General features: G+C 43.6%; 1 protein-coding gene across 7 annotated transcripts in view; it reads left to right on the top strand.

Annotated features, from left to right (window-relative positions):
• SNX30 (sorting nexin family member 30) overlaps positions 1-26,002 on the top strand; it is a 109,191-nt gene that overhangs the window by 11,176 nt on the left and 72,013 nt on the right. Inside the window, exons 2-3 of one of the 7 annotated variants that reach the window (XM_060408907.1) lie at positions 16,839-16,890; positions 17,942-18,159. The exons of 4 other annotated variants lie outside the window; for them this stretch is intronic. In XM_060408907.1, coding sequence (XP_060264890.1) covers positions 18,019-18,159 — 141 coding nt within the window. In that variant the 5' untranslated portion in view covers positions 16,839-16,890; positions 17,942-18,018. Of the gene's footprint in view, positions 1-16,838; positions 16,891-17,941; positions 18,160-23,816; positions 24,390-26,002 lie in introns of those variants that run through there. 2 more of the 7 variants (XM_060408908.1, XM_042242881.2) reach the window with 2 other exon arrangements.

The raw sequence follows: 26,002 nt of genomic DNA, 5'->3' as shown, positions 1-26,002 counted from the left end.
CTTGAACAATTTGGGGATTAGGGTGCTGACTCCAACACAGTTGAAAATCCACATTTTAACTTTATAGTCAGCACAGTTCTACATCCATGGTTTCAATCAACCTTGGATTTTGTAGTGAGAAAATCCAGTGATAAGAGGACCCACATGTTGTTCAAAGGACCACAGTATGCTTAAAAAAAAACACATTAGACTTCCTGGTGGTCCAGTGATTAAGACTCCATGCTTCCAATGCAGGAGACTTGGGTTAGATTCCTGTTTGGGAAACTCGGATTCCAGCTGCCCTGTTCAGTTCAGTTCAGTAGCTCAGTCGTGTCCGACTCTTTGCGACCCCATGAATCGCAGCACACCAGGCCTTCCTGTCCATCACCATCTCCCGGAGTTCACTCAGACTCACATCCATCGAGTCGGTGATGCCATCCAGCCATCTCATCCTCTGTCGTCTCCTACTCCTCCTGCCCCCAATCCCTCCCAGCATCAGAGTCTTTTCCAATGAGTCAGCTCTTCGCATGAGGTGGCCAAAGTACTGGAGTTTCAGCTTTAGCATCATTCCTTCCAAAGAACACCCAGAATGGACTGGTTGGATCTCCTTGCAGTCCAAGGGACTCTGAAGAGTCTTCTCCAACACCACAGTTCAAAAGCATCAAGTCTTCGGTGCTCAGCTTTCTTCACAGTCCAACTCTCACATCCATACATGACGACTGGAAAAACCATAGCCTCGACTAGACGGACCTTTGTTGGCAAAGTAATGTCTCTGCTTTTCAACATGTTATCAGACCTTTGTTGGCAAAGTAATGTCTCTGCTTTTTAATATGCTATCTAGGTTGGTCATAACTTTTCTTCCAAGGAGTAAGCGCCCTGTAGTGAAGCCAAAAAAAAAAAGAAAAGACATGAAATACAATTTATTTAATTTTCTACAATAATTTTGACATTTGAAGTTAGTAGTAGTTTTAGACTTGAATGTACAATGAGATGGTTGTAAATACCCTGATTATTTGTTTTTTAACCATCTCAGCCATTTTTAGGTATATAGTTCAGTTGTTCAGTCTCTCAGTCATGTCTGACTCTTTGCGACCCATGGACTGCAGCATGCTGGGCTTCCTTGTCTTTCCCTGTCTCCCAGAGTTTGCTCAGACTCATGTCCATTGAGTTGGTGATGCCATCCAACCATCTCATCCTCTGTCATTCCCTTCTGCCTTCAGTCTTTCCCAGCATCAGGGTCTGTTGCAGTGAATTGTCTCTTTACATCAGGTGGCCAAAGTATTGGATATAGTTTGATAGGTATATTCATATTGTTGTGAAACTGATCTCCAAAGTTCTTCATCTTGCAAAACTAAAGTCCTGTACTCATTAAATATAACAGCTCCCATTATCTCCCTCCCCCCAGGCCTTGGTAATCACCATTCCACTGTCTTTATGAATTTGAAGCCTCTACTTTAGATTCTTCATATAAATAGAATCATACAGTATTTGTGTTTTTGTGACTGGCTCATTTCGCTTAGAATCATGTTCTCAAGGTTCATCCATGGTGTAGCATGTCATAGGATATTCTTTTTTAAGACTGAAAAATATTCCATTGTATGTATGCTGCTGCTGCTGCTGCTGCTGCTGCTGCTGCTGCTGCTGCTGCTGCTAAGTCGTGTCTGACTCTGTGCGACCCCATAGACGGCAGCCTATAAGGCTCTGCCATCCGTGAGATTCTCCAGGCAAGAACACTACTACATTTAAAAAATCAGTTATCCATTGATGGGCATTTAGGTTGCTTCTACCTCTTGCCAGTGCTGCAGTGGATGTGCAGCTATCTCTCCAAGATCCTGTCTTCATTTTTTTTTTTTTTGGATGTATAAACCCAAAAGTTTATATATAAAAACTGGATCATATGCTAATTCTATTTTTAAAGTTTTGAGAAGCTTCCATACTGTTTTCTATAGTGTTTGCACCATTTTACAGTCGCACCAACTGTGCACAAGGATTCCAATTCCTCTGCATCCTCACCAGCACTAATTTTTTTTCTATTTTTTTGGTAGTAGCCATCCTAATGACTGTGAGGTTGTATCTTGTGGTTTTGATTTGCACTTCTCTGACTAAGGATGCTGGGCATCTTTTCATATTCTTGTTGGCTATTTGTATATCATTTTTGGAGAAATGTCTAGTCAAAATCAGATTATCTGATTTTTTTTGTTTAGTTGTAGGAGTTCTTTTATATCCTGGATATTAACCCCTTATCAGATATATGATTTACAGATGTTTTGTCCCATTCCGTAGTTTGCCTATTAACTCTTTTGATTTCGTCCTTTGCACAAATTCTTTTAAGTTTGATGTGGTTTCATTTGTCTATTTTTGCTTTTATTATGTGTGTTTTTAGTGTCATATCGAAGAAATCACTGCCAATTCCAGTGGCATGAAGCTTCCCCGCCATGTTTTCTTGTAGAAGTTTTGTAGTTTTGGGTCTTTAATCCATTTTGAGTTAATTTTTATATATGGTATTAAGAAGAGGGTCCAGTTTCATTCTTGTGCATGTGAATATCCAGTTTTTCAGTATCACTTGCTGAAAAAATTATTCTTTCCCCTTTGAGGGTGTATATACTTTTAAGTATTCTTGCCTGGAGAATTCCATGGACAGAGGAGCCTGGTGGGCTACAGTCAACGGGGTCTCAAAGAGTTGGACACGACTGAGTGACTTCACACACACACACACGTACTTTTAAATATAATTTCTTACTAGAATCAATAGAGCGTATTAATACTTGAAGTATTAATACTAACATGAATTTTTGTACGTGTGTTTGAACCTCCTCTGTCTTATGTGCTGTGGGAGGCATTAAGTTCGTTGGGAGTTAAGTTACCTACATTTTGGAAATAACAATTACCTGGGACAGGTCAGGGCTCAGACATTCCAGGTGAAAAATGGCTTACTGGATGTATAGAGTAAAAATGGTTGTAGAATAATTCTTTTATTGTGAAAGTGGAAACTTAGACCTTCTTTTCAGGCTATTTAATTAGGGAAGAGGTATGTTCTCAGGAGGGCTTCCCTGGTGGCTCAGTGGTAAAGAATCCACCTACCAGTGCAAGAAGATCCCCTGGAGAAGGAAAAATGGCAACCCTCTACAGTACTCTTGCCTAGAAAATCCCATGGACAGAGGAACCCAGCAGGCTACAGTCCATGGGGTCACGAAAGAGTTGCATACGACTGGTAACTAAACAACAACATTCTAAGGAATTAGGCTTATCATCTTGCTGCGTCAGCATCTGTGCTGCAAAAATGCAGTATAGCAGCCTTTTTTCTGCACTGTCTGGTCCAGTAAATCTTGTTTATTTCATGACTTGCATCAGCACTAGTGAAGGACGCTTGGACTTTTTGTTCATTCCTCAGAGATTTATATGGGCCTCTCATGTGCCCTGCTTGGGGAATGCAAAGATGAACAGATGACCTTACCTTCTAGCCACTCAAGGTCCAGGAAGGGAGACAGGGAAGTACAGATTAGTCACTGCTGTTTAACATGATGACAGGGGTACGTGCTGAATGCCAGGGGGGTAGTCAGAGTAATTTATTAAAGAAAATTTTAAGTGAAGCACGTTGGAAGGAGGTCTTGGGTTAGCTATTAAAGATAACAACTGCATTTTTGCCTTCTGAATTAGTCAGTGTTGGGATTTCAATGATTTAAATAATTGTTTTTTGGCCTGAGTTAATAGTAAAATTTTCAGTCCTTTAGCTTTTATTGTATGCATGTTAATGCAGTGACTGTTCTTCACCACCGTATGTATATCCAAGATTGGCCATGTAATTTGTGGAGCCCAGTGCAAAATGAAAATTCTTACCCCTTGTTAAAAAAAAATTATTAAGAATTTCAAGATAGTAATAGCAGAGCATTAAACCTAGTGTGAAATCCTTCGGCACGAGGGGTCCCTGTGAAGCTGGCGCAGAGTGTATCCTTTGGACGTCCTGGTTTCCGGGTCCTATTAAAATCACCTCTTGACCATCTCAGTCTTCTGGTTCAGGACTGTTGACATTCTGGGGGTATGCTTGCAGTGAGTTGGGGTCCCCCAGGCTGGCTTCTCCATTCTGGGTTGACTGTGGGGCTTGCCCGGAACACTCCATCCCCCAGTCAACATCTAGACTAACTTAACACGGTCTCCTGTATGCCCAGACTGTCATGTTTAACATCCGCTTGGGACTGTTGTCACGTCCCTAACTGTTGCTTCTCTTCTCTTTTCCTTATGTTCTGATGTCTTCCCCATCCAGGGTGTCCCCACAGTTACCACCTTTACCCCAGAGACGGTAGTAACCTGTCTGTGATCATTACAAACCTTTAGGGAGCACTTATTTTGGTTGGGAGCCATACTGCATCCTCCCGGAGCACTCCCCTAGCATGCATTTACCATCTCCTTTTCCTTTGACAGCTGGTGAAATACAGGCTTTGAAAGATGAAGTTGCATTTATGTATTCAAGGTCACAGAGCTGGAAGAGAGGGGCTGGGATTTGAACTTGGATCTGTCCAGTCTTAGAGCCCACTCTCTTCATCGACTGCTGCAAACTGGCATCGTTTTCCAAACCCACTCCCCACTGTTTTGAGCGTGTATTTGCATTAGGCACTGTAGGGTTGCGTTTCTTACACAAAACACAGTTTCAGGCCAAGGGAAATGAAACCAACCCCTGTATATCTTAGCCTGTGTCTCTTCCCTCATCTCAGTTTCTGGTTTTTTCCAGCCTCTTCCTCCCCCCCAGCAGCCTCCCTTGTTAGAGAAGTCTCCCAGGGCTCGCTGCCTGCTGCCTGCTCGCTCTCCTGTCACCGTCAGGCTCCTTGGACGAGCAGTCTTTGCGCGCTGCTCCCATCTGCCTCACCATCTGCCTCCTCTTGCCTCAGCATCCAGCCCCACCGGCCAGGTCCTGCCTCGACCGCTCGCAGCTCAGGGAGAACCGCAGCAGCTGTTTCTGTGCCATTAACGACTCAGGCCTTTATTGCCGCAGAGGACTCCGTGGTCTCTCCCTCCAGGACCCTCTCTTTTCAGTAGAGGAAACTGTGACTCAGAGAGAGGAGTGATATATCAGATAGGGTCACCCGGCTGGTTTGTGGCAGAGTTGAGGTCAGGACCCAGGTTTCTAGACCCTTGGTTCAGTGCTCATTTTCCTTGAGTGATACATTAACTAGCTTCCCCTCAATGCTTTCTCTGCCTTTTTTTCTCTCAGGGTCTTAAACTCTGTTCACGGCCCAGTGCCTGGCACAGAGTGGATGCTTCATTCACCGAATGAGTTAATTCTCTCCTCTCTTGCCCTTCCTTCCCCTGCTCTGCCCCTGCTTCGCTGGGCCCTCCTCTCCTTCCTTCTAAGTTCTGATGGTGAGCCTGTCCTGCCATGCTTTCTGCCCTTTGCTAGTTCCTTAGGTTTCATCTCTAGATGGACTTTACTACTGCAGCAGGGCTTAGGACTCCCACATCTTCCTTTCTAGCTTTAAACACATCTTTCCAGGTATTTCTGTGATTCTTGTTTTAGCACATTATAATCTCCCTATGGTGAAAGTATTTGAAACCACATCATTCTTTGCCTCTTTTTTTAAACATGCTGTTTTTATATATAACATCACTGCTTTTACTTTATTTTTTTAAGAAAAAATTAAAGGTACAGGGCCCAAGTATTATCAAGAGCAGATTTTCCCTAAAAATGCAGGAATCTAGGTCTTTCGCCTGTGGGCAGCTGTGTGCCCTGATGTGGAGGCCCACTGCTATGGCCTGCGTATCCCTGGCCGCACGTCTGTTGTGTTTTCAGACGAGAGGCCTCAGGTCAGAGAGCAGTTCGTGTGAGCAGTCAGGGAGGTCTGTTGCGCCAGGCTGTCTCTCCAGGTCTTTACTCCAGTGTGGTGTGGCCGAGGTGTGATTCCCTGCAGCTGGTCTCAGGACTCAGTGAAGCTCAGGTTCTCGATGTCTCACTGCAGAAAGAATTCAGTAAGAGACAAAGTGATAGGTAAGAAGCGGATTTATTTAGAAAGAAACACACTCCACAGGCAGAGTGTGTAGGCCATCTCGGAAGGCGAGAACAGCTGACATCACTGTTCCTTATATGTCCTTCATTTCCGCTGTCATTGTGAATATCCTAATCAAGATGTTATGTAGCTAAACACTCATCATCTGAGGACTTCTTCGACAATGCTGTTGCCTGGGCCCCATCTCAAGAAATTTGGATCCCATGAGTCTAGGATGGTCCAGAGCCCAGTATTTCTTAAAAAGGGTTTTCCAGACAATTATAACGTGTAGCCAAGGTTGAGATCAGTTGCTTTAAAAGGATCCTCTGATTCACTCAGAGGAAACGCGCCCTCAGACGTGTGTATCTCCTACACTGTACTGTAAACTCCGTGAGGCCAGGGGCTCTGATTGCTTGATGCTGTAATGGCAGTGCGTGAACAAAGCCTAGGATGGGGTGAGTACCCAAGTATGTGCTGACTCAATAAATAGACACGTGCACAAATGTATTTGTTGCAATGTTATTTTTAATGGCAAAAGATAAGGAGCCTAAATATCCACCAATAGGGAGCTAGTTTTGTAAACCATGATAATCTTTAAAATGTATTAAAAGAGTATACACACACGCTCATTTGCAGTAGTGGCAAGATGTAGTAAGTGAAAAAGGAAACATTACTAACCACGAGTGGCCTGCTGTCGCTTGTGTGCATGTGTGAGAGTAGTGCAGGTGTGAATGCTACCTCGCAAGGGTGCACTGGTGCTTCTCAGAAGGTAATTCTCTGACCCTTTGAGAGTGTGGCCTTCCTTCCTTGGAGGCTCCCTGACCAAATCAGAGAGGAAGAGCCCTCCTTCTCTCTTCCTAATTTGGTTAGTAATAGTTGGTATTGATGAAAAAGGGAAAACTTGATTAACAACCCTTGTGTAACTCTGTGTTTCAAATAGACAAACAGTATATACACTACTGATACTGTGTATAAAGTGGATAACTAATGAGAACCTACCAAACAGCACAGGGAACTCTACTCTGGTGTTCTCTGGTGACCTAGATGGGAAGGAAATCCAGAAGAGGGCATATGCGTATATACGTGGCTGATTCACTTTGCTGTACAGTAGAAACGCAATATTGTAAAGCAGCTGCACTCCAATAAAAATTATTAAAAAAAGAAAAATGGGGCTTTTACTCGCAGTCATGTGCGGGGGGATGTGTACGTTGTTCGTGCCTGAAAACAATTAAAACTGCGCAGAGGTAAAGAGGACTCAACTCAGCTGCTAACCGAGGGGAGGGAGGAGACGGTGCTCTTCTGTCGCTTTTTGTTAATATTTATTTATTTTTTGGCTTTGCTGGGTCTTCGTTGCTGTGCGGGCTCTTTTTTGCTGTGGAGAGTGGAGGCTCCTCTCTCGCTCTGGTGCACGGACCTCTTGTTGCGGTGGCTTCTCTTGTTGTGGGGCACAGGTTCTAGGGCACGCAGGCTTCGGTAGTTACGACCCACAGGCTTAGCTGCTCTGAGGCGTGTGGAATCTTCCCGGACCAGGAATCGAACCAGTGTCCCTTGCATCGCAAGGTGGATTCTTAACCGCTGGACCACCAGGAAAGCCCTTTTCTGTAGATTTTAATCTGTTCTCATCAAATACGGGTGAATACTAGCTCAGAGTGAGCTTTTACCCTTTTCTCCCAATGATCATTCAGTTTTCTGAACTATCATTTTTTCCCTGGGGTTAAGACCTTTTTTTCTTTCCTGCTTCAAGTCACTGAGGAGGAGCAGGACCTTGCCGTGTTTCACCAGCTGTCTGTACCTTGTCAGACCCTGTTTCATGCTCTTGCCCCCACCCTCCCTGACCACAGGACTGCCGTGGCCCTCGCCTAGCTCCATGGAAGAGACACATTTTCAGCCAGTGATGATCAGAGCTCTTCTCCCAGTTTTCCTCGTAGCAGTCCTTATCCTGGTGAGGGGTTTTGGGCTTCGTTGCAGCTTTTTAGAGAGAGGGATGACCAACTTACAAACAAATGCAAATGGAAGACGTGGTACCAGGGGGTGGTTATGTTAGTGATGGAGAAGGAAATGGCAACCCACTCCAGTCTTCTTGCCTGGAGAATCCCGTGGACACGGGAGCCTGGTGGGCTGCTGTCCGTGGGGTCACACACAGTTGGACACGACTGAGGTGACTGACTTAGCATGCATACATGCTTATGTTAGGGATAGACCGACAGCTCTGTCTGAAACAGTTCAGTGGACTTGACTTTTTCAGTGTAACCAAATTCTCCTTCCCAGGTCTTCTGGGAGGTTCGGCACATTATTGTAGGTATCTATGGAGCTTTTTGAGTAACCTAGGTACTATTTTATATAGTATTTTAGACTGGACTGTTTAGATTTTTAGACTGAGATCCAAATTTGGGGCTAACGTGCATCTACAGATTTCTTTTTTTAATCTTTATATTTATTTATTTATTTGGCTGTGCTAGGTCTCAGTCCTGGCATATGAGATCCTTTTAGCTGTGGTATGTGGGATCTAGTTTCTTGACCAGGGATCAGATCTGGGCATGCTGCTTTGGGAGTGTGAACTCTTAGCCACTGAGCCACCAGGAAGGTCCCCACAGATTACTACGCGTGTCTCAAGTGCTGTGGTTTGAGCAAAATGGTCACATCTCCACTTTCAACCTGACTCTGAAGAAGATAGGCACTGTTTTTTGTTTCTCTCAAATCATCCTTCTCTTGGATGTGTGAGTGGAAAAGGATAACATTCGTTAAAGACACACCATAGCGTCCCAAGATTGTAAGCTGTAGAAGTTTTGGTATCACATAGCTGAATATGTTTTCAGGTATTGACCTTGACAGGCTGGGCTGCTTACTTAAAATCACGAGACTGTCCATTTTAAACTCTGTTGGAGGTTGAATTATGATGAAACTGACAGAAGAATCTTGCTGTTGACTTATTCGTGAATCAGGGAAACTTCATTTCTCTGTTGGTCTGTGATGTTGCAGGAAATGGATGGAGAGAATCTGTCCATCATGAGAAACAATGTTGCCAGCAGCAAGAGGAATAAAGGGTTTTTGCTCCTCTGGTTCCAAACCAAAGTAATTTCAAACTGTTCATTAGAAGAGTTAGAGTAACTGTAGGTTTGAAGCTGGTGAAGCTGAGTAGAAAGAAAAAAACATAACCTGGAGAGTTAGCCAAGGGAGTCCTAATATAATCACTTACTGGCTGGGAAGTCACTTACCTGCCCTGAGCCTCTCTTATCCTGTCAATAAAATGAGAATTATAGTGCATGCATACCAGCTTAGTTGCACAGTTATGTCCAACTCTTTGGGATCCATGGACTGTAGCCTGCCATGCTGTAGCCTGCCACGCTCCTCTGTCTGTGGGATTCTCCAGGCAAGAATACTGGAGTGAGTTGCCATTTCCTCAGCCAGGAGACCTTCCCAACCCAGAGATCAAACCTGGGTCGCCTGCATTGCAGGCAGATTCTTTACCATCTGAGCTAGTAAGGTGGTTCTGATAACTTAATGACATGCTTCAGTTCAGGTCAGGTCAGTCGCTCAGTCGTATCCGACTCTTGGTGACCCCATGAATCGCAGCACGCCAGGCCTCCCTACGCTACCCATCACCAACTCCCGGAGTTCACTCAAATTCATGTCCATCAAGTTGGTGATGCCATCCAGCCATCTCATCCTCTGTCGTCCCCTTCTCCTCCTGCCTCCAATCCCTCCCAGCATCAGAGTCTTTTCCAATGAGTCAACTCTTCGCATGAGGTGGCCAAAGTACTGGAGTTTCAGCTTTAGCATCACTCCTTCCAATGAACACCCAGGACTGATCTCCTTCAGAATGGACTAGTTGGATCTCCTTGCAGTCCAAGGGGCTCTCAAGAGTCTTCTCCAGCACCACAGTTCAAAAGCATCGATTCTTTGGCGCTCAGCTTTCCTCACAGTCCAACTCTCACATCCATACATGACCACAGGAAAAACCATAGCCTTGACTAGACGGACCTTTGTTGGCAAAGCAATGTCTCTGCTTTTCAATATGCTATCTAGGTTGGTCATAACTTTCCTTCCAAGGAGTAAATGTCTTTTAATTTCATGGCTGCAGTCACATGCATAGTAGGCCCCAAAAGCTGTTCTCACAACTTCATTTGTTTATTATTTTTGGCTGTGCTGGGTCTTTGTTGCCGCGTGGGCTTTCCTCTAGCTGCAGAGAGCGAGGGCTGCTTTCTGGTGGCGGTATGCAGGCTTCTCGCTGTGGTGGCCTCTCTTGTGAAGCATGAGCTCTAGGGTGTGCGGGCGTCAGTGGTTGTGGTGTATGGGCCTAGTTGCTTCATGGCGTGTGGAATCTCCTGGATCAGGGATCGAACCCATGTCTCCGGCATTGGCAGATGGATTCTTCACCACTGAGCCAGCAGGAAAGCCCCATGACTGATCCTTGTAATTGATATGAACAACATATTTTAGATGACTACAAAGATTCCTTGCCTGTTTTGAAAGGTACCAGTGGTAGGCATATGTGCACCGTGTGGTGTGTTAACATTCAGAACATCATAATACAGGTGAAAGAAAAGAAAAATGCTTCCTAGACTATGGCAAGGTTGTGTAGTTAAGAATTTTTATAAGACTGCACAGAAGGAAGAGGAAATAGACCCAGTTCTACAGAAAGAATGCATAAATTGTGGGAAAGAAAACCTTGAGTCAGCTCTAGGGTTATTTTCTGCAGTTCAGGGCCAGATTATAGATAGCTTTAACCAATAAACAGCTCACAACAAACATTCACAATCATGTCATATTTACATTACCATTGATGTGATTATTGCCATGACTTGATTATGGTAGATATTTTCACTTCCTCTCCTTTATTTGATTTTTGTTTTGTTTGAATAAGAGTAAATTACTCTTGGCTCATTCAACATTCTAAAAAGGAAGAGAAATCTTTCTAATGTGTGAGCTGTATACCTTGAGAAGAAAGGTCTGTTTCAGCTGGCAAGAAAACAGAACTCCCTCCTAGAGGAAATAGATGAGAGGAACCAGACCTAATCAGGAAGCTCATATTCCATTCATTTATTCATAAAGTATTTATCCAGTGCCCGGCACTGTTCTAGGTGCTTCTAGCCAAATCCCTTTTGGACAGACCATTGCATTTCTGGGCTTTTCAGGTTCCTGTTTCTCTTCCTCTGCCCCAAGATCAAAAGATAAAGTTCTAAAATAAAAATTACTGTTAATTGCAGTTTCTTATTGCCTGTATGTACAGAAGCTATTTATTTTTGAAATTTTATCATGCACTTAGCCACCTTATTGAATTCCTAACATGTTTTGAATCATTTTTCATTTATTTTCTACTTGGAAATCCAAGAGAATCATATACTTTGCAACTGAATGCTTCTTTCCTAAAATATATTTTTTTTCATTTTTTTGCACTGACCAAGACCTATGGAAATTCTTAAAATAGTGAGGGCATTTTTATCTTGTTTCTTGTTGAAGGGGATATATCGAGTATTTTCTCATTAGATATGTTTGTTGTTGTTTTCTTATCAAGTTAAAGTTTTTTTTTTGTATTCATTGCTTACCAATTAAAAAAAATTAGGAATGGAATTGGGTTTAATAAAATGCCTTATTAGCATCTATGAAAATTATTTTTTTCTGCATTGATATTTTAAATAGTTAATTTCCTAATACTTACTTATACTTATTTATACTGAGAATGAGTCCTACTTAGTCTTGGATTCAGTTTGCTAATATTTTGTGTCGAATTTTACTTTTATTCTTTATTTCCTATTTATTATGCTTTCTTTTTGTTTTCTTTCTCCTTTTCCTGACTTTGGATACATTGATCAAGTGTGCTTTTGTTCAATTTTATTTTCTTCCAAGTTCTGTTTCCTGTTTCTATTTGACTAATGTCTATAATTATATTCTTCTACCATAATCAAGTTTTAATTAGTATTTGTAACTTTCTCCAGAACAAGGAGAGACCTTGAGTTAGTTTTTACTTCCTCTCTTAGGTTTTAGTGAAATTATTGAGTTCCTCATTGTGATAAAAATTTTTTTTTAAATTAATGCCTCTTCTATTTTATGAATTCTTTTTAACAGTTGAGTCAAATTATCAGCTCTTCCTTAAACTAATATTTCTTTCTCAAACAAATCTTCATCTGATTTATTTTTCAGTAAACTATATTTTATGTCTGAGAGTAACTTAAGGAAAAAAAACACAACCACCCTGGATGATATATATTCTATAACAACAGCTGAGTGGTATATATTATTCTTTTCTTGTCTGAATGGTGATTTGGCTGAGTATTTCCTCTTGAGACGTACATAGAGATTGCCTTCTTTTCCACTTTAAAAACATAAATTTAAAGCATTGTTGAGAAGTAACTTCTTGGGGTGTAATTTATATAAAATAACTGTGTCATTTAAGTGTGTGATTCAGTTAGTTTTGACTCTTGCATACATACCTGTGGAGCCGCTATCACAATCCTGATACAGAGCGTCACCTCCCAAGGCTTTCATGCACTTCCGTAGTTCATATTTTCCCTCACCTTTGGCCTAGTTAGCCACTGATCTGCTTTCTGTCACTGTGTTAGTTTGCACTTTCTAGAATTTTGTATAATTGGAATCATAAAATATATACTCTTTTTGTCTAGTTTCTTTCAACATGATGACTTTATATTGTTGCTCTATCTATAGTTCTTTTTTTAAAAAAATTATTGACTATATTCATTCATTCATTGAATGAATATAATCACTATCTGTTTATGCGTTCACTCATTAATGAATATGTAGGTTGTTTTGAGCTTTGGGCTGTTACAAATTAAGCTACTACACTTGAAGAAAAGAGAACAAACTAACCTTTAAAGCAAACAGAAGGAAGAAATTAAGATTAGAATGGAAATTAATGGAATAGAGGATAGGAAAACAATAGAGAAAATTAATAGGACCAAAATTTCATTCTTTGAAAACAGTCAACAGAATTGGCAGCCTTTAGCTGGAATTGACCAAGAAAAAGAGACAATTCAAAGTACTAAAATCATACGTGAAAGAGTAGACATTCCTGACCTTACAGAAATAATAAAGGGTTATAAAGTAATGGTGTGAGCCGTTCTGTGTCAGTGAGCTGTGTGACTTACAGAGAATGGATGCATTCTCAGACACAAATACAGCTGCTGTGAACATTCATGTTCCTGTCTTGAGTTGACAGGTTTCCCTTTCTCTTGGGTAAGTGTCTAGCAGTACAGTTGCGGTGTCCCAGAGTTCCAGCAGCTCCACGTCTTTGCTGAGGCTTGGTATTGTTTGGTCAGTTCTAGTGGATGCGTAGTAGTGTCTCATTGTCACTTTCGTTTCTTTTTTTATGTGGTTACTGATGACGTTAAACCTCTTTTCACGTGCTGATTGGCCATTTGTATACGTTTTCAAAGTATCTTCAAATCTTTTGCCTATATTTATAGGGTTGTTTTTCTTATTGAGATATATACATATCTCTCTATATATTGAATATGCTATATATACTGAACTAGTTACATATTCTTCTTTTAAAAATCGCTTTATTGAGGTACGATTGACATACAGAAAGCTGTTTATGTTTAATGTATATAATTTGAGTTGGAGATAAGTATGTATCTGCTTAAATTGTCACTATCGACTATGCCATAAACATGTCCATCATGTCCAAAAGTTTCCTCCTACCCTCTTTATATTGCTATTCCTAATATTGTTATTTGTAATAAGATCTACCATCTTAGCAAATTTTAAAGTGTACAATGCAGTATTGTTTTTTTCTTTTTAATTTTTTTCTTTGGCCACAGCTCACTGCATGCAGAATTTCCCTGACCAAGGATGGAACCCACACCCCTGTAGTGGAAGCGGAGAGTGTTACCCAGGGAAGCCTCACTACTGTTAACTGTGGGTGCTGTGCGGTACATTAGATGTCTAGTACTTTCCATCTTGCATAATGAAAACTTTGTACCCTTTGACTAATACCGCCCCATCTTCCCATTCCCCAGCCCATTTCCCATTCCCATCTATGGGAATGAACTATGAAAGAGCAGACTATGCATCTATGAAATGAACTCTTTTAGATTCCTCAGATCAGTGGGATCATGCAGAATTTGTCCTTTTGTGACCCACTTATTTCACTTTCCATAATATTAATAATGTTCTCCATGTTCATTCATGTCATTGCAAATGGCAGACTTTTCTATTTTAAGGCTGAATAACATTTCATTGTGTGTGTGTATATATATAGGTATGTATCTCACATGTATTCTTTTTTAAGAGTTTTTGATACATTCTAGATACAGGTGCTCATCAGATATGTGTATTGTATTTTCTCCCATTCTATAGCTTGTCGTTTTTACTTTAAATCTGACTGTGTGTGTGAGAAGGGGAGGAAAGAGGGAGGGAGAGCGATTGAAAATTTTTGGTGTGTTTTGCCAGTGCATTGCCGTGGCACAAAATCCAGAAGATACAAAATTGTATCTGATGAAAAGTGTCCCTTTTTGCCCAGGCCCCATCATTTCCCTTCCTCTGGCAGCAGGTTTCCCTCCCCAGAAGCAACCAGGTTTACCAGTTTCTGGAGAAGCTTTCTAGACGTAGATGTTATGCGCGAATATGAAAGTACACACCTGTAATCCTTTTGAAAGTCAAATGGCAGCATACTGTACAGAGAGTCCTGTGCCTTGCTGTACGCTAGTTATAGATCTTAGAGACCATTCCATATGGTACATAACTCTGTTCCTCCCTCCCCTCCCTTCCTTTTCTGTTAATGACTGCATAATATTCCTTGATCTCAGTTCAGAGTCCCAGGCGAGAAGTCTGTGCCGGTGATTCCTTTTCTTGCTTACCCGATCTTCCACGTATGCCTAGGGTTTTCTTCTTAAATTGAGAGGTTTAGCAGCCTGCTTGTATTTAGGTGTATATTTTTCTTAGATATTTGTACTCTAAAGCCTTTCAATTTTACTGCTTTGTCTGTATCCTTTTTATTCATTCTTTTTTTTCTTTTCCTTCATTCTCTTTTTTAGGAGAAAGGACTTGTGGCTGTTTGGATTTTAGTCTGTACTTTTGGAGGCTCCACTTTTTCTGGGCTGATTTTATCAGGTTATATTTTCATTCTTTATGTTGGGAAGATTCATTGATTTGACCTTCTGAATGATGGATTTATTTTTAATTTCATTCCACTCGACTATTTCTACTTTTCTGTTTAAATTGAATCTAACTTGTTTTAGCAATCATGTCTCTAGACGTGCTCTCACAATGCGGTGTCCACGATGATGATCCTGGCATTGGGCAAGAGCTGACCACCTTTAGACGGAGGTGCGTGGACCTTCTGGTCTGCATGTGGGGTTCGGCTGCTTCTCCCTTCTTGGAGAGGCACATGCTGTTGTCCCAAGTAATGAGATTTGCTCTTGGGCCTTCTCTGGGGCATGCAATTGTTTGGCCATGTCATACCTATGTTTGCATACAAACGTGCATGTATGGCCATAAGCTGGAGGAGAAAATGGCAACCCACTCCAGTATTCTTGCCTGCAGAATCCTGTGGACAGAGGGGCCTGGTGGGTTGCTCTCCATGGGGTTGCAGAGTCGGACATGACTGAAGCAACTTAGCATGCATGCATGCACTGGAGAAGGAAATGGCAACCCACTCCAGTATTCTTGCCTGGAGAATCCCAGGGATGGAGGAGCCTGGTGGGCTGCTGTCTATGGGGTCGCACAGCGTTGGACACAACTGAAGTGACTTAGCAGCAGCAGCAGCATGGCTATAAGCGATACACAGAGACCGTGTGGTCAGCCTTTGCCTGACTGCAGTGGTTAGGTTGGGATGGGATGCCACGCGGTAAGAAGAGGCTGGAGAAGCGATCCGTGGCTTTGCTCTTGGGCAGGCTTCCTGTCGGGGTGGGGGGCAGATAAGAGGACAATAGGCTGGGTGGACCTTTCTTAATTGAGGAAGTGGGGAGACAGTTGCCCTGCAGATGGAGAACTTCACAGTTGATCCAAAAATACCCTTCCTCTTTTCTTTCTTTTGTCTCATTCTTTTTTTGGCTTTGCTGGGTCTTCCTGTTGTGCAGGCTTCTCTCTGGTCGCAGCAATCGGGGACGCTCTCTAGCTGAGGTGCGCTGGCTTCTCATTGCCGTGGCTTCTCTTGCTGGGGAGCCTGGGCACTGGAGTGAGAGATCTTTGGCAGCTATGGTTCCCAGGCTCTGGAGCACAGGCTTAATAGTTGCGGTGCATGGGCTCAGTTGCTCTGCGGCATAAGGGATTTTCCCAGACCAGGGATCAAACCCCTGTCTACTGCACTGGCAGGCAGATTCTTTACCACTGAGCCGTCAGGGACGTCCCCTTCCTCTTCTCTTTCTTCAGGTTGCGTTAGAAACTCAGCACTCCACTCCCTTTTCCTTACCCCACCTGCCAACTCAGTGCTTCTGTGCTTAGTTACTTCTGAATTGGGGGTTTTCTCAGACCCTTGCCATATCCAGCATTTCCCACCGTGGTCCAGTTAGGTGTTGGTCTCTCAACTCTGGCTAAATTTGATTTTTATATAAATTCGATCCTGTCTTATCGCATCTCTTCCAGAAATACTGCAAAACAAAATTTTTTTGAATGATGGCATCCATCCCCATTTTCCAGATTTTGAAAACAGATTTATTCCTAATTTTATATTTCACTTGTCATTTCTGTGGAATTTGATGGACTGCAAGAGTCAACCCCAGGGCTCAGCGCATACCCACTGTGGACGTAGTGGATTTTGTTATTTTTCACTGGCAGGAATGTACCTGCCTTTTCCACCAGTTTCTCTTTGTTCCCCTTCCACATAATTTCAGTAGCAGCAGCTGCTGTTAAATTGAGTGCTATGGGCTGCGTGTTATGTCAGAGCTGATTTAATTGTTCTTTCACTTTGTGCCCCCTGTGTACCAGGTGGACGGTGTTTTGGCTTTGCACTGTGCTTAGCAGATCACCCCCAAATGAGGTAGGTTAAAAGACACATTAAAAATATATGTATATATTTATTTGGCTTCACCAGGCCCTAGTTGTAGCATGTGGGAGCTTCGCTTTTCACCGCAACATGCAAGATCTTTGTTGAAGCATGCAGGATCTACTTCTCTGACCGGGGGTTGAACCCAGCCCTCCTGCATTGGAAACGAGGCGTCTTAGCCATTGGACCACCAGGGAAGTCCCAAGACACGTTTATTCTTATGCCTTGTGGCTCTATGCATCCCCTGGACTCAGCTACATGGTTCTTGCTTGGTGTATCTCATGTGGTCATCTGAAGGCTTGCTTGAGCTGGGTGCCTAAATTGGCTTGTGGCTGGCAGTTAACTCAAGTGATATTTTCATGTGGCTTGGACTGCTCCAGGCAGGCTGGCTGGGTTCCTGGAGGATGTGTCCCAAAAATGAGCATCCCAAGAGATGGGAAATGGAAGCTCCTGGGCCATGTGAGGACTGTGCCCAGAATCGGCACAGCATCGTTTCCGCCACATTCTTTTGTTCAAAGCATACATGGGGCCTGTGCAGATTCAGTAGGGTGGGTTGATAGCCTCCATCTCTTGATGGGGAAGTGGCCAGGGCACATTGCAGATAAACATGTGGGATGGGAGATACTGTTAGGTCTGTCCTTTAAAATACATGAACTGATCCAGACACAAAGATAACTGATCCCAGGACCATAGATCCTCAGACCTTCTGGGACAAAGGCAGGTGAATAAACAGGCAGTCACAGCGCAGGTGATAATGTGTTTTGAGAAGGGTAGACACAGGCATGATAGCAGTGTAGGGGATATCTGACCCAAACTGGGCAAGTGCTGGAGTGGATGGGGAGGTCTGTTAAGAAAGGAGGCATCTTAGCAGGAATATCTCTGGAGCTGAGTCTTAAGGCACACAGGGACATTAGGTAGGTGAAGGTTATGGAAAGAGTTCTAGAGATGAATTGCACAACAATATGAATGTACTTGACACTGTTGAACTGTACACTTAAAAATGACTAAGATGGTTACGTTTCATGTTCTATGTATTTTGCCACAGTTAAATAAAAAGCAATCACAGGACCTGTTTGGCACAGCCTAAGGAAAAGGAAAGCACTCTAGAGTCCTGAACACGTGATGTGTGGATTTGCTGATAGCAGCTGGAAGGAGATCTCTGGGCCTTTTACTTGGACTTTTGGAAGCTGTTATCTTTACACCAAAAGAATGGGTTTCCTGCCTGCTTTGCACAGACTCCTCCCCTGTTGTAGTAACACCACCGTGCGTAGAAAAACTTGCTCCTTACTCTGAGTTTTAGTACACCATTTGGCCGACTGTCGTTTGTGTCCTTTGCTTCCTTGGGTGATTTTGAGGACTGTCTGTTTTCCTGGACTTGAATTTCATAGGAAGATGAAACTCACTGGGTATAAATATTACCGTCTGCTGTTAGTCTCAGCTGACAGAGGAAAAACACACGGGTCATTGAAGACAAATACATGTGGGTCATGCCTCCTGCATCTCTGTTCTTGACAGAGGTATTGATGACACCTAGGTATGGCTGCAGATTGAAGGAGGGGACGTTAGTTCTATCACCAACATTTTCTCATAGCTGATAAAGGTAGTTCAGCCCATCACAGAGTCTCTGAACCATCGGGTTGTCACCCAGCCCACAGTCTCTCTTCTTACTTACAGGGTCCTTCCTTGCTCTTCTCTGGTGGCTCAGATGGTAAAGAGTCTGCCTGAGGTGTGAGAGACCCAGGTTCAATCCCTGGGTCAGGAAGATCCCCTGGAGAAGGAAGTGGCAACCCACTCCAGTATTCTTGCCTGGAAAATTCCATGGACAGAGGAGCCTGGCACGCTGCAGTCCATGGGGTCGCAAAGAGTTGGACACGACTGAGCGACTTCACTTTCTTTTCTTTGCTTGCTCTTCTGGCTCTGAACAGAGCTTGGAAAAAGCCATTTTATTTTATTGTTGTCCTGAATATTTTTTTAATGTTGTTGTTGTTTAGTCGTTAAACTGTCTGACTCTTTGTGATCCCCTGGACTGCAGCACACCAGGCTTCCCTGTCCTTCACTGTCTCCCTGAGTTTGCTCAAACTTGTGTTCATTCGGTTGGTGATGCCATCCAACCATCTCATCCTCTGTCTTCCCCTTCTCCTCCTGCCCTCAGTTTTTCCCAGCATCAGGATCTTTTCCAGTGAATCGCCTCTTTGCATCAGGTGTCCTAAGTATTGGAGTTCAGCTTCAGCATCAGTCCCTCCAATGAATATTCAGGGTTAATTTCCTTTAGGATTCAGTGGTTTGATCTCCTTGCTGTCCAAGGGACTCTCGAGAGTCTATTTTAGTATGGTATAGTAGAAACAGCATGAGTTTAGAACCAGAGGTAATCTTTTTAATCTGCACTAATTTGACAGGAGAAATGATATCTTGTCTTAATTTTCATTTTGTTGATTACTGTTGAAGTTGAACAATTATTTTTTTTTTATTGAAATATAGTTGATTTACAATGTTGGGTTAGCTTCAGGTATACAACAGAGGGATTCGGTACATCTTTTTGGTTATCTGTCTTATATATGTGTGTATGTGTTAATCCCAAACTCCTAATTTATCCCTCCCCGCCACCTTTTCCCTTTGGTAACCATAAGTTGGCTTTCTATGTCTGTCAGTCTATTTCTGTTTGGTATATAAGTTCATTTGTATAATTTTTTAAGATTCCACATATGTGTGTATATGTGTGTGTTAGTTGCTCAGTTGTGTCCAGCTGTTTGCAACTCCATAGACTGCAGCCCGTGAGGTTCCTTTGTCCTTGGGATTTCCCAGTGATATCAAATGATATTTGTCTTTTCCTGTCTGACTTACTTCACTTAGTGTGATAATCTCTAGGTCCATCCATGTTGCTGCAAATGGCATTATTTTCTTTTTTGTGGCTGCATAATATCCCAGAACAATTATTATTTACTGTATTGTCCATTTTTATACCAGGCTCTGTCTGTCTTTAATATTGGTTTCCTGAACCCTTAATATCTTAAATCAGTCTGTGGTCATACATGTTCAAATCCTTTTCCCAGTTTGCTGTTTATATTTCTACTTTTATTGTTTTGCTGACATGAAGAAAAAAATTGTTAAATCTGTTGCTCTTCCTTTATGGATTCTACTCTGGAAAGTAGAAACTCTGGAAAGTTTTTCCAAAGCACAGGATTTTATATACTGTTCATCTAAGTTCAGTTTAGTCACTCAGTCGTGTCTGACTCTGCGACCCCATGAATTGCAGCACGCCAGGCCTCCCTGTCCATCACCAACTCCCAGAGTTCACTCAAACTCACGTCCATCAAGTCGGTGATACCATCCAGCCATCTCGTCCTCTGTCATCCCCTTCTCCTCCTGCCTCCAATCCCTCCCAGCATCAGAGTCTTTTCCAATGAGTCAACGCTTCGCATGAGGTGGCCAAAGTACTAGAGTTTCAGCTTCAGCATCATTCCTTCCAAAGAAATCCTAGGGCTGATCTCCTTCAGAATGGACTGGTTGGATCTCCTTGCAGTCCAAGGGACTCTCAAGAGTCTTCTCCAACACCACAGTTCAGAAGCATCAGTTCTTCGGTGCTCAGCTTTCATCACAGTCCAACTCTCACATCCATACATGACAACTGGAAAAACCATAGCCTTGACTAGACGGACCTTTGTTGGCAAAGTAATGTCTCTGCTTTTGAATATGCTGTCTAGGCTGGTCATAACTTTTCTTCCAAGGAGTAAGCGTCTTTTAATTTCATGGCTGCAATCACCATCTGCAGTGATTTTGCTGTTGCTGCTGTTAAGTCACTTCAGTCGTGTCCGACTCTGTGTGACCCCATAGACGGCAGCCCACCAGGCTCCCCCGTCCCTGGGATTCTCCAGGCAAGAACACTGGAGTGGGTTGCCATTTCCTTCTCCAGTGCATGAAAGTGAAAAGTGAAAGGGAAGTCACTCAGTCGTGTCCGACTCTTAGCGACCCCATGGACTGCAGCCTACCAGGCTCCCCCATCCATGGGATTTTCCAGGCAGGAGTACTGGAGTGGGGTGCCATTGCCTTCTCCAGCAGTGATTTTGGAGCCCTCCAAAATAAAGTCTGACACTGTTTCCACTGTTTCCCCATCTATTTCCCATGAAGTGATGGGACCAGATGCCATGATCTTCGTTTTCTGAATGTTGAGCTTTAAGCCAACTTTTTTACTCTGCTCTTTCACTTTCATCAAGAGGCTTTTTAGTTCCTCTTCACTTTCTGCCATAAGGGTGGTGTCATCTGCATATCTGAGGTTATTGATGTTTCTCCCGGCAATCTTGATTCCAGCTTGTGCTTCTTCCAGTCCAGCGTTTCTCATGATGTACTCTGCATAGAAGTTAAATAAGCAGGGTGACAATATACAGCCTTGACGTACTCCTTTTCCTATTTGGAACCAGTCTGTTGTTCCATGTCCAGTTCTAACTGTTGCTTCCTGACCTGCATATAGGTTTCTCAAGAGGCCGGTCATGTGGTCTGGTATTGAAGAATTGTCCACAGTTGATTGTGATCCACACAGTCAAAGGCTTTAGTATAGTCAATAAAGCAGAAATAAATGTTTTTCTGGAACTCTCTTGCTTTTTCAGTGATCCATCGGATGATGGCAATTTGATCTCTGGTTCCTCTGCCTTTTCTAAAACCAGCTGGAACATCTGGAAGTTCAGGCTTCCTGCTGAAGCCTGGCTTGGAGAATTTTGAGCATTACTTTACTAAATTAGCATTACTTCATCTAAATTAGGAAACAGCAAATGAAATCCAAGAAGCTAACTCTGGCCAGCTACCTTGTTTTTTTTTAAATATATATAACTCATGAGTAAAGAATTGTTGTTGTTAACCTTCTATTTTGAAATAATTATAATTCACAGTCAATTATAGATTCACTGAAAGTGTGTATAAGAAGATTCCAGGTGCTCTTTATCTAGTTTCCTCCAAAGCTAACATCTTGCGTAACAATACCAGCACATTGACACTGGTACAATCCACAGAACTCGTCCAGATTTCAGCTGTTTCACAAGTGCTCCTTTGTGTGTACACTCATGCCCGTTGTTTGCTCTCTACAGTTCTATCACGTGTGTAGATTTCTGTAACCAGGACCACCACAGTCAACATGCCAGCTCTTTCCGCACAGCAGGGCTCCCTCCTGCTGCCGTTTAATAACCACGCCCACCCCGTCCTCCATGACACCTTCAGTCCTAAGAGATTTTGAATGGCATTTTTAAATGACTGAAAAAAATTTATATTTCATGACATAAGAAAATTAGTGAAATTCAGACTTCTGTTTCCGTAACTGAAGTTTTATTGGAATGTAGCCACACCTGTTTGTCCACCTACTGTGTAAGATGACTTCTGTACCACAGCACACTTGACTTGCTGCAGCGGAGACTGTGTGACCCGAAAAGCTGGAAATATTTACTGTCTGGTCCTTTACCAGAAAAGCTTGCCAGCCTCTGATATAAAACATCATCTGGTTATTTTTTTAATCTTGCGTTTCATTCTTTTTTAAACAATTTAAGGTAGAGTCAATGTATTGCATTTAATTTGGCATATGATGTGATATTTATTTTTGCACTTGCTGTAAGGATATGACTTAATTGTTTCCTAGTTGGTTAACCAAATTCTTCATCAGCATTTATTGACTAGTCTGTTCTCTCCTCACTATTTGAAATTCCATAGTTATCATATACTAAAAACTCAGATCTGTTCCATCACTTTAGATATTGATGGGATTAATCATTGGGCTATTTTGGCAGGATATATTCTACGCAGGATTTCTCTGGGGATGAGAAGCCCTCGCCTCCTGCATTAACACTAAGTGTTCAAGCCAGACGTACCTGTGCACGGTGGAGGCTGGCCTCTCAGGTTTATTTCTGCGTGCACACCCTGTGATGTCTCTGGCTTGATTCTTCTGGAGCCTGTGGGGGATTGCGGCTGGCCACACGGAGCTGTTGGTTAATGGTTTTTGGTCCTTTATGTTGGATCTTCTCTGGAGCTGGCTGGCTCTTGAAAAATCCTTTGAGAGGCAAGTTCTCTGGCACTGGTGGATTGGGAATTTACTGGTTTGAAGGAACACACGTGAAGGATGGCTCATGACCAGGCCGTGCTGCACATTCCGAGGTGAGCGCAGTGGTGGTGGGTCTCTTGTTGGGTGGGTCCTTGTCCCGAGAGATCTCCTGTGACCAGGGGCCGGTGCGGGACAGCCATAGCTTCTGCTCTGGTCTCTTGGGTCTGGGCTTCAGTTGTGCGTTCTACTTTGTACTGGCAGAGTGACCTTAGGCCCATCCTCTAACCTTCCCTGGACCTGTTCTCTTAGTAGGAACATGTATAGTCAAGCTCACCACCCCCCATCCCACCTCTGTATTAGTTTGAGGGTTGAGACGTACCATGTCAAGCTTGCACAGTGCTCAGCAGAGAGTATGAGCTTAAAATATTTGATTTGTTTTTCCTTGACTTAGAGGTGTGTGCATATGTATGGATTTTTGTTTCCAAGTCCTGTGATCTTTCCGGAGAAGGCAATGGCAACCCACTCCAGTGCTATTGCCTGGAAAATCCCATGGGCGGAGGAGCCTGGTAGGCTGTAGTCCATGCGGTCACGAAGAGTCGGACACTTAGAGAGCGACTTCACTTTCACTTTTCACTTTCATGCGTTGGAAAAGGAAATGGCAACCCACTCCAGTGTTCTTGCCTGAAGAATCCCAGGGATGGTGGAGCCTGGTAGGCTGCCATCTGTGGGGTCGCACAGAGTCGGACACGACTGAGGCGACTTAGCAGTAGCAGCCTGTGATCTTTCTCAGTCCCAAGGGTTTGCTTTCGGTTTTGGCATTTTGTTTTGTTTTGAGTTGCTTCATAGCCCAGGCTCCCAGGGCACTCAGCTGGCTGTCTGCCAAAGGTGGGTTCAGGTGACAGCCAGAACCCTGTGGCCAGGTGCTGGAACCAGGCGGTGCTGACACTCTGCGGACGGTTGGCTCATGTGGCTGTAAGTGGACGCTGGTGTGAGATTCTCCCCATGAGTTCCTGAGTGAGCGTGCTGGCTGTGACAGAGGAAAAATGACCTGAGACAGGTATCCCGAAAGCAGGTGTCGGAAGGTGAGTGGGTGGAGTCTGCTCGATGGAGGCAGCTCCCCCTCCCCAGGTGAGAGTGTCAAGTCCTGGCCACCTTGGTGTAAGCCTTGCTGAGCACAGTCATTTTGGCAGGATTTGCCCTCTAGTCCCAGGGATGGGCTTCATGGATTTAACCACAGCACACAGGGCTGTTGACCTTCTGTTTACTCAGTTTTGCTGGAACTTCAGGAATTTCTAATCCTCTGTAATTTACCTGTGTTTGAAACATGATCCCTCTAATGTGGCCAGACTGTTTTTTTGTTTTTTTTTTTTTCCTGCTGAGGAGACATTCATCAGAGTCTCCCAGGCCACCCGACCTTATTGTTGGCGACTCTTCTCACCTGTCCTTTCTTCTCTGTGCCGTCTCCCACCTGACTCAGGTACCACTGGGGGCAGGGCAGGGGAGGTGTGCCTGGACAATTACAAGGGCTTCCTAAATGATCCCTCTCTCGTCTCCTGTTTCTTCTCCTCTCTATTTGATCTGTGTTTGTTTTATTTTCTTTCTGAAGTCTTTTTGAAAACCTTACATGTGATTGTCCCTTTCTTGCCTAAAATCTTAGCCACTGCCTGTAGGGTGCACCGCACATTCTTAAGCCTCGTATTTGAGATCCTTCAGAGTTTGGAGCTCATCGGTGCTCCAGGCCTTCTCTCTAGCCGCTGCCCCTGGTTCAGCCCACGAGGCCAGTCCCTAGCCGTGTCCTTTGCCTCTTAGCCTGTGTCTGCCTGCCGAGGCCATGCTCCAGGCTGGGGACGCCTCGGCCCCACCTGGAGTGGCTCTTCGCTGTGTACACAGGCTTCCACAGGCATTCTCTGTATCCTCCATGCTGCCTGGCCACCTGGGTGGGTTGGCCTTACCATTTTCCAGTGAGCATTGGTGAATTCAAGTGGTGTTCTTGCTGCCGCAGAGCTGGTAGGAGGGCTGGGGTGGCAGGGTGCCTCTCTGGAGCTGGCCTCGGAGCGCAGTTACTCTCGCTTTCTCTGGACTCCAGGACAGCGCTGCCCCCTTATTCGTGTATTTGTCTCGCTAGATCATGTTGCTGTTTGTCCTGGGTCCCTGCCACACCCGCACTCCACCCTGAAACTTGATTCCTCAAATTCTCCTGCTTCTAGAATAGTACCTGGCCCTCTGTGGGAACTTGATGAATGTTTGTTTGGATGAAGACATGAATGAGTAGATTTTTTTTCTTTCCATATCCTGTAATTTGTGGTTTGAGGGAAGATGGTACCCTGGTAATTAGGGTACTTAAAACGCCTGTGTGTAGGAAAACATCTCTTTTGGCCTACAGAAGAAATAGAAAGTGGTCATTATTTTGTCCCATTCCCTCTGCCATCTCACAGAGATTCCTTGAAGTAAGATGCTGAAAACGTATTTAATTATATATTTTGTAAGAAGGTAATCCTTCAGCTAAATTTTGTCAAACAACAGCTATACCTAAAAGAGGCTTTGAAGAAAGTTAACTCTCCCTTGATCTGTCTGTCCCCGCCTCCCCACAACAACCACCTTACCTGAAGAGTAATAATAAGCATCCTTACTGTGGACAGTTGACATCTTTCTCTGTCGTGTGAAGTGTAAATGAAAGCATCTTGAGAAATCCTTGTGTCTTGCTCTCTTGTATACTGGCTTCAAGACAAACCTCCACACCTCCCCACGGGGATGCGTACCCTCCAGCCTCTGCTGCGCCACCACAGGGAAGCTGCCTGTTTTCTGACTTTGTTTTTATTTATGTATTATTTTAATGATTCACTTTTGGCTGTGCTGGGTCTTGGTTGCTGTGCAGGCTTCTCTCTAGTTGCGGTGAGCGGGGGCTACTCTCTTCGTTGCCAAGCTCAGGTTCCTCATTGCGGTGGCTCCTCTTGTTTTTGGGGTGTGGGCTGTAGGCACACGGGCTTCAGGGGTTGCGCGGTGCAGGGTCTTAGGCGCTCCTCCACGCGTGGGCTCTTCCTGGATCAGGGATCGAACCTGTGTCCCCTGCATTGGCATGTGGATCTGTGA

This window comes from Ovis aries, chromosome 2 (genome assembly GCF_016772045.2).
Source record: "Ovis aries strain OAR_USU_Benz2616 breed Rambouillet chromosome 2, ARS-UI_Ramb_v3.0, whole genome shotgun sequence".
Classification (NCBI taxonomy): Eukaryota; Metazoa; Chordata; class Mammalia; order Artiodactyla; family Bovidae; genus Ovis; species Ovis aries.
This window is presented reverse-complemented; position numbering and strand designations above follow the sequence as displayed.